Source organism: Orycteropus afer, unplaced genomic scaffold, assembly GCF_000298275.1.
Source record: "Orycteropus afer afer isolate SDZICR_OR568_19922 unplaced genomic scaffold, OryAfe1.0 scaffold00046, whole genome shotgun sequence".
NCBI lineage: Eukaryota > Metazoa > Chordata > Mammalia > Tubulidentata > Orycteropodidae > Orycteropus > Orycteropus afer.
In genome coordinates, this window is record NW_006921633.1 from 15953784 (window position 1) to 15962900 (window position 9117).

At 39.8% G+C, this 9117-nt stretch overlaps 1 protein-coding gene across 1 annotated transcript in view; it reads right to left on the reverse strand.

Moving 5' to 3' along the window:
• Positions 1-7003, reverse strand: part of LOC103194634 (WD repeat containing planar cell polarity effector) — a 506739-nt gene extending 499736 nt beyond the window's left edge. The window contains exons 1-2 of the mRNA XM_007938048.2: positions 6959-7003; positions 6154-6238 (exon numbers count right to left, since the gene is read on the reverse strand). Of these exons, the coding sequence (XP_007936239.2) occupies positions 6154-6238; positions 6959-7003 (130 nt within the window). The remainder of the gene's footprint in view (positions 1-6153; positions 6239-6958) is intronic.
• Positions 7004-9117: the final 2114 nt, after the last annotated feature.

Consider the following 9117-nt stretch of genomic DNA (forward strand, 5'->3'; position numbering starts at 1 on the left):
GAGTCGGGTCCGACTTGACAGCACATAACAACAACAACAACAGGTTATAGGTTATTTGCATGTTCAATTATGCTTTGTTGTGTTAGGGGCCATCAATTCTGTTCTGACTCATAGCAACCCTATGGACAACAGAACAAAACATTGCCTAGTCATGTGCCATCCTCACAACTGTTACTATATTTTAGCCCATTATTGTAGCTACTGTGTCAATTCATCTTGCTGAGGGTCTTCCTCTTTTTCCCTGACCCTCAGTTTACCAAGTCTGATGTCCTTCTCCAGGGACAGATACCTCATGAAAACACATCCAAAGTATGTGAGATGAAGTCACATCATCCTCCCTTCTAAGAAGTATTCTGGCTGTTATTTCTTCCAAAAGAAATTTGTTCATTCTTCTGGCAGTCCATAGTATATTCAATATTCTTCACCAACACCATAATTCAAATGCATCAATTCTTTGGTCTTCTTTATTCATTGTCCAGCATCCACACACAGATGAGGCAATTGAAAATATCATGGCTTGGGTCAGGTGTACCTTAGCCCTCAAAGTGACATCTTTGCTTTTCAACATTTTAAAGAGGTCTATTGCAGTAGATTTCCCCAATGCAATAATTTGGTTTCTTGACTGCTGCATCCATTGGGGATCCAAATAAAATTAAATCCTTGACAATTTTAATCTTTTCTCCATTTATCATGATGTTGGTTATTGGTCCAGTTGTAATGATTTATTTGTTTTCTTTATGTTGAGGTGAAATGCGCCCTGCTGGCACAGTGCTTAAAGCAATAGGTAGCTCATCAAAAGGTTGGAAGTTTGAACTCACTGGTTGCTCTGTGGGATAAAGATGCAACAATCTGCTTCCATAAAAATCTCAGCCTTAGAAACCATATGAGGCAATTCTACTCTGTTCTATGAGGTCACTATGAGTCAGGAGTGACTTGACATTGATGGGTTTGGTGCTCTGGGTACACTGAGGTCCCATCTGTATTGAAGGCTACAATATTTGATCTTCATCAGTCAGTGCTTCAAGGCCTCTTCACTTTCACCAAGAAAGACTGCATCTTCTGCATATCTCAGGTTGTTAATTAGTCTTCCTCCAATTCTGATGTCATGTTCTTCTTCATATAGTCCATGTTCTCAGATTATTTCCTCAACACACATATTGAATAAGTATGATGAAATGATACAGCTCTTACACACATCTTTCCTGATACCCTTTTCTGTTGGAATACCTGCCTCTTGGTCTATGAACAGGTTCCACATGAGCATAATAAAGTGCTCTGGAATTCTCATTCTTCACAATGTTATCCATAATTTGTTTAAATCTACACAGTCAAATGCCTTTACATAGTCAATAAAACACAGGTAAGTATCTTTCTGGTATTCTCTGTTTTCAGCCAAGATTATACGATATCTTTTATTCCATGTCCTCTTCTAAATCTGGCTTAAATTACTGGCAGTTCCCTGTCAATGTTCTACTGTAACCATTTTTGAATTATCTTCAGCAAAATTTTACTTGCATGTGATTTTTAAAATGATATTATTTGATAACTTCCACATTCTGTTGGATCACTTTTCTTTGGATCAGGCACAAATATAGATCTCCTCCAATCAGTTGGCCAGGAAGCCGTCATCCAAATTTCTTGGCATAGGTGAGTGAGCGTTTCTAGCATTGTACAGTGATTCTGTGTATTCCTTTCATCTTTTGAAGTTCTCTGCATTGTTCAATATTTTGCCCAGAGAATCCTTCAATACTGTAACTTGAAGCTTGAATTTTTTTCCTGAATTCTTTTAGTTTAAGAAATGCTGAGCTTGTTCTTTTGTCTTGGTTTCGAAACTCCATGTCTTTGCACATTTCACTGAGACATTTTACCTTGTCTACTTGAGGTGTCGTTTGAAATCTTCTGTTCAGCTCTTTTACATCATCTTTTCTCCCATTCAGTTTTTTTCCCATTTCTATTTTTTTTTTTCGTGATTTGGTTGAACATTTATACAGCAAATTAGTTTTCCATTCAACATTTCATACATATTTTGTTTCATAACATTAATTGCAATCCTAACAATGTAACAACACTCTTACCACTTCCTCCCTGCATTCCCATTTCCATTTGTCCTTCTTTCCAACCCCTTTCTGTCTTCTGAACTTTGTCTCTAGGTAAATGTTGCCTTCTGATCTTGTACAAGTTGATTGTTCTGAGAAATATGTATCTCCCTAGTGTTACTGTTCACCTGATAGACCTGTCAAACAAAATATTGCATTTGGCAAATCTGCTGCAACTGACCTCTTTAAAGTGTTAAAGAGCAAGTAAGTCACTTTAAAGTTCACCCATATGCCTGTTTATTGTTTGGCTGGAAGCCACAAGTTATTGTTGTTGTTTGCCGTCGAGTCAGCCCCGACTCATAGCGACCCCTCCTTGGGTTTCCGAGGCAGTATCACTACGGAAGTAGGATTGCCCAGCCTTCCTTCCAAGGAGTGGCTGGTGGGTTTGAACCACCAGCCTTCTGGTGAGCAGTCAAGTGCCTTAGGCACTATGCTACCAGAGCTAGAGGTGAGTTCAATTCCAGGCCTGAAGGGTAACTAGGGGCCTTAGTCTTAAGGCTTTCACCAGGCTCTATCAGACCAGTAAATTCAGTCTGTTTTATGAGTTTTGAGTTTTGTTCTACATTGTTCTCTCACTCTATCCAAGATCTCCTGCACTAATCTCTTTGCCAGTGGCTGGCAATGGTAGCTGGGGTCAGCTAGTTCTTCTGGTCTCAGTGTCATCTAGGTTGAGGTTCACATGGTCTAACTGTTTCCATGCATCTTTGGTTTTCTTCATTCCTCTTTGCTCTGGATGAGGAAAGAACAATTGTTGTATCTAGATGTCTGTTTGCAAGCTTTTAAGACCCTAGTTGCTACTCACTAAAGTAGAATGTAGAACAATGTTTCTGTGTACTGTGTTATCCCAGTTGAGCTGGTCAACTCTACTGTGAGGAGGCAGCTCTTCCCTAGTCCTTTTGTGAGTGCCTTCCAACTTGAAAGGCTCATCTTCCAACACTATATCAGATAATGTCCTAATGTTATTCATAAGGTTTTCACTGGCCAGTTTTCTCAGAAGTAGATCACCAGGTCCTCCTTCTTTGCGTGTCCTTGTTTGGAAGCTCCTCTGAAACCTGTCCACCATGGACAAACCCTGCTGGTATTTGAAATATCAGTGACATAGCTTCTAGTATCACAACAACACAAAAGGCACCAGAATATGACAAAGTGCCAGACAAGTGGTGGTCAATTATGCCAGATAATGCCAAACTGTTTTGGCATTATCTCACATAACTATAGTTGGACGAGTTTATACTTTCAATAGCAGTGAAATGTTGTTGTTGTTGTTGTTGTTATGTACCGTTGAGTCGGACCCGACTCATAGTGACCCTTCCTTGGGTTTCCGAGGCATTATCACTATGGAAGTAGATTGCCCCATCTTCCTTCCAAGGAAGGTTAGCAGTCAAGTGCCTTAGGCACTATGCTACCAGAGCTCTCAGCAGTGAAATAGCCTTTTTTTTTTTTTTCTATTTTCTAAGAGAATTTCTTACACTTCTTTGATTTTTTTTTTTTCTGCTTCATATTTTCAGGTGAGAGGAAGATGAGGTAATCTAACTAACGTATAGCTTTAGAGCCTTGAAAACTCAATGGGATTCTCTATGAGTGGGAATCAACTCAGTGGCAGTGGGTGAGGTTATATTTTCAGATTCTAAAAGATTATTAGCCTTGTGTTCCAAAGTTCCTTTATTTTGTTTAAACTATTCTTGTTTCATAGATTCAGTATATTTGCCTAAGTTTCTGTGGCATTTTTTTCTTCCTATGTTATCTATGGCAACTTGAGGCTTGAATTTTTTCTTCAGTTCTTTCAGCTTGAGAAATGCCAAGTGTGTTCTTCCCTTTTGGTTTTCTAACTCCAGGCCTTTGCATATTTCATTATAATTGACTTTGTGTTCTTGAGCTGCTCTTTGAAGTCTTCAGTTCAGCTCTTTTATCTTGTCATTTCTTCCATTTGCTTTAGCTACTCTCTGCTCAAGGGCAAGTTTCAGAGTTTCTTCTGTCATCCATTTTGGTCTTCTCTTTTTTTGTTGTCTTTTTGGTGACCTCTTGCTTTCTTCATGGATGATGCTCTTGATGTCATCCCACAATTCCTCTGGTCTTCGGTCACTGGTGTTTAATCCATCAAGTCTATTCTTTAGATGGTCTCTAAATTCAGGAGGGATATATTCAAGATCCTATTTTGGCTCTCATGGACTTGTTTTAATTGTCTTCAGCTTCAAGTTGAACTTGTATATGAGCAACTGACGGCCTGTTCCACAGTCAGCTACTAGTCTTGTTTTGGCTGAAGATATTGAGATTTTCCATTGCCTCTTGCCACCAATGTAGTCAATCTTCACTTCATCTGGTGAAGTCCATACTTATAGCCATCATTTGTGTTGTTGAAAAAAGGTATTTACAATGAATTCCAAAATTCTATCATGCTATCTCCAGTGTTATTTCTATCACCAAGGCCATATTTTCCAACTACCAGTGACTCTTCTTTATTTCCAACTTTTGCATTCCAATTACCAGTGATAATCAACACATCTTGATTGCATGTCTGGTCAATTTCAGACTATAGAAGTTGGGAAAAATCTTCAATTTCCTCATCTTTGGCTTTAGTGGTTGGTGCATAAATTTCAATAATAGTAGTATTAACTGGTCTTCCTTGGAGGTGTATGGATATTATCCTATTGCTGACAGCATTGTACTTCAGGACAGATCTTGAAATAGTCTTTGTGATGATGAATGCCACACCATTCCTCTTCAATTTGTCATTCCCAGCATAGTAGATCATATGGTTGTCTGATTCAAATGGCCAAAACCAGTCCATTTCAGCTCACTAATGCCTAGCATATCAATCTTTATGAGTTCCATTTCATTTTTTATAACTTCCAGCATTCCCAGATTCATACTTCGTACATTCCATATTCTGATTACTGATGGATGCTTGCAGCTGTCTCTACTCATTTTGACTCATGCCACATCAGCCAGTGGAGTTCCTGAAAGCTTTACTCCATCCATATCATTGAGGTTATCTCTACTCTGAAGACTCAGCTCTTCCTCAGTCATATTTTGAGTGCCTTCTGACCTGATGGGCTCATCTTCTGGCACTATGTCAGACAATGTTTCTGAGCTCCTCATAAAATTTTCCAGTAATATATCAGACACTGTTTCACTGTTATTCATAAGGTTTTCACTGGCCAATTCTTTGAGAAGTGGATGGCCTCTTCTTTCTTCCAAGTCTGTCTTAGTCTGGAAGTTCTGCTTAAACCTGTCCACCATGGGTAACGCTGCTGGCATTTTGCAACACTGGTGCATAGCCTCCAGCCTCACAGCAACATGTAAGCCACCACAAGATGACAAAATGACAGACAAGTTTGTCTCCCTTAGTTATTCCCAACCGCTCCTCTCACTTCTGAGCTGTGCACTCGCCTATCCAGGGCCCAGCCTTAAATAAATCTACCCCAGAAGACCCTACCCACACGCCCACCTACCTGGGGCCCAGCCTTAAATAAAGCCACCTCAGAAGCCCTGAGCCACGTGTCCTTTACCATTAGCTAGCTTATAAATATTTATGAATATAAATCAATTACTATGGATAATCCTAGGTAAACACTTAACACATATGCATCACAACAGGATATAAATAGTAACGTTGCTGCTGTTGTTGTTGTTGTTATTTGCCATTGAGTCGGACTGGACTCATAGTGACCCCTCCTTGGGTTTCTGAGGCAGTATCACTATGGAAGTAGATTGCCCAAACTTCCTTCCAAGGAGTGGCTGGTGGGTTTGAACCACCAGCCTTCTTGTTAGCAGTCAAGTGCCTTAGGCACTATTCTACCAGAGCTCACATAAATAGTAACAAATAATTTAATTTTCAAAGGTCATTTTTAACACTGAAACTCCAACTCAAGGTGAAAAAATAAGTTAATCAGAATGATTAAAAGATATTATTTTCTACTAACCAATTTTTCATTAAATATGAAGAAAATAATGCCCCTCCTGCTGGAGAATCCAGGCAGTAGCCTCTGTTAGTACTTATGTATAATGTTGCAACTTATACTTGAAGAATATTGAAATTAATCCAGGACTTATTTACCCCCAATGTGTAAGGTATTCTTCAATGACCACAGGTGCAGTTCAGTCAAGCAGAAAGTCATCTGATAGTGGAAGGAATCTCTGTCCTGTTTAAAAATAATTAACAAGAGGTGCCAATTAATTATCTTCTATTACCAATAAAATCAAACTTCCTAAAAGACCAGACTTACTGGTCTGACAGAGGCTGGTGGAACCCCCTGAGACTGTGGTCGCTAGTCACTCTTCAAATCTGAAACTGAACCCACCCCTGGGGATCATCTTGCAACCAAACATCAGACAAGCCTATAAAGTGAACAATAACACTCATGAGGAACATACTCCTTAGAACAACTAGCCATAGCAGACCAAAAGGGCAGAATTTGCCCCCCCAAAAAAAGCTCAGAAGGCAGGAAGAGCCAGCAAAGAAGGATTAATGGAAACAGGGAACAGGGAAGAGTGTTGATACACTGAGGGAATTGCAACTGTTACTAATAAAATGTATATAAATTGATGAATGGAAATCTAATTGGCTCTGTAATTTTTCACCCAAAATACAATTTTTAAAAAAATCAAAACAGTATCTTAGAAACAGTAGAAAGAGTCATTTACCACTGCTGATATTTGAGGTAAGGTCCATTAGAATAAACACACTTTTTTTTCAATTATGATTAGGGTGAAAGTTTACAGGACAAACTGGTTTTCCATTCGATAATCCATACACATTGTTTTGTGATATTTACTGCAATCCCCACACTGTAACAGCATTCTTTCCACTTCTTCCCTATACTCACCCCTTTCCTTCATTCTTATTTCCCACCACTTTCCACCTTTCTAGCTTTATCCCTGGGCAAATGTTGTCCTTTTGATCTCATAGGCTTGATTGTTCTACTCAGTGCATACCCTCCTGATATTACTACTCACCTTACAGGCCCACTTGGTTGTCAGTTTAATCACAGGGGTTAAGTTCAGTTCTTAGCTTGAAGGGTGTTTAAGAGCCATAGTCTTGGGGGTTCCATGAGTTTTCATCACACCAGTAAACCTGGTATTTTTATGGTTTTGAATTTTGTTCCACATTTCCCCCACACACACACTTTATCCAGGACCTCTTATTGTGATCCCTTTCAGAGTGGTCAGTAGTAGCCAGACCAGCTAGTTTTTCTGGTCTCAGGGTCATGGAAGCTGTAACTGTTCCCTTCCCCTTTGATTTCCTTCACTCTTCTTTTCTCCAGACAAGGATAGACCAATAGTTGTGCCTTAAAACCTTAACACAAGGTTTTAAGACCCCAGTCACTACTCACCATGTTGTTGTTGTTGTTATGTGCCATCGAGTCAGACCCGACTCATAGCGACCCCTCCTTGGGTTTCCAAGGCAGTATCACTGTGGAAGTAGATTGCCCAGTCTTCCTTCCAAGGAGTGGCTGGCAGGTTTGAACCGCCAGCCTTTTGGTTAGCAGTCAAGTGCCTTAGGCACTATGCTACCAGAGCTCCTCTACTCACCATAGTAGGATGTAAAACATTGTCTTTGTAGACCATGTCATGCCAATTGACCTTAGTGTCCCATGAGACTATGGTCCTTAGTGTCTACAACCAGCCACTTATTCCCTCAAGGTTAGAATTAACACACTTCAATGTATCCTTGGTTAACCTTCCAAATATAAACTCTAGGAAAAGAAAAAATATACTTTTTCTAGATCTAGTATGTTATCACATTGAGAAATGTGATAGTAAGAATATATATATTTAGGTTTTCAATAGCATATGTTTAGTTTTTAAGGTTCTGAGTATACTTAGAAGTATTTAGTATATAAGTATTTTAAGAAAACTTATATATTTTTAAGGAAAGGAAACATCTGTTAGATAGTTATGATGTACAAACACATTTCATGGTGCATTTTTAATATACAAAGCCAATATTTACAATCTCTCATATACAAACAGGCTAACTAAAGTGGAATTTGGAATGTAAATGGTATACAGTTACTATAATAAGAAACACATTTACTAAAAAGTAAACTGTGAAACCACATTAAGCATGCAAATTATCTTATTTATCTACATGCCATTATGGATCTACCTGATACTCTACTCTAATCAAACAAGATAGCAAAAATGTACATCTTATACTTCTTCCCAGTTTTAATAGCAGAAGCTAGTGATTAATACTTGCAGTGCAGATAATTGCTTAATATGGCCCTTCTAGTTGACCTCCATTTTGTGATATATTGTAAATCCTAGTCTCTATGCCTGTTCAGGGAGCTCTGGTAGCGTAGTGCCTAAAGCACTTGACTGCTAATCAGAAGGCTGGTGGTTCAAACCCACCAGCCACTCCTCGAAAGAAAGATGGGGCAATCTACTTCATAGTAATACTGCCTCAGAAACCCAAAGAAGGGTCGCTATGACTGGGCACTTAACAACAACAACATGCTGCAGCTGAGGAGAGAATAACCTGAGGTAAGAGCCAGGCTGCAGTGCAGTAAATTACTTAGTGTGGCTTTTCTACCCATAAGTCTTCGTAAACTCCAAGGTGGGATTTTCTATGAGCAACTGAGGAGCCCCTGATTGCTGAAGCTATCCACTTGGGTTATTTCTGTTGGGAGTGGCACAATACAATGTTCTGGGAGGTTCCCACTCTCTCTCACGTGCTTAGAGTTCTGATGCTGTGATTGGCTAGTTTGACCACCCTTCTGGGCTCAAAAGGAGGCCTCCTGGAGGCAGAGCTCTCTCTGACTGCTGGCAGAGGAAGACGTGCTGCTGAAAGAGACAGGCGCTCCTGAAAGAGACATGTGCTGCTGGGCAAGAGATGCAAGAGACACCGAGGGACCAGCACTGCTGGGAAAGAGACTGTGAGAGACTGTTGGCTGAGGGATGGTGGGCTGGGGAGAGAGACTGAGCATTTTTCCTGAACGCAAATTGTAGCTTGGTGCTTCCCTAATAAACCTTGCAATCTGTGAGTTCTGTGTGGCCACTGCAGCGAATTATCGAACCC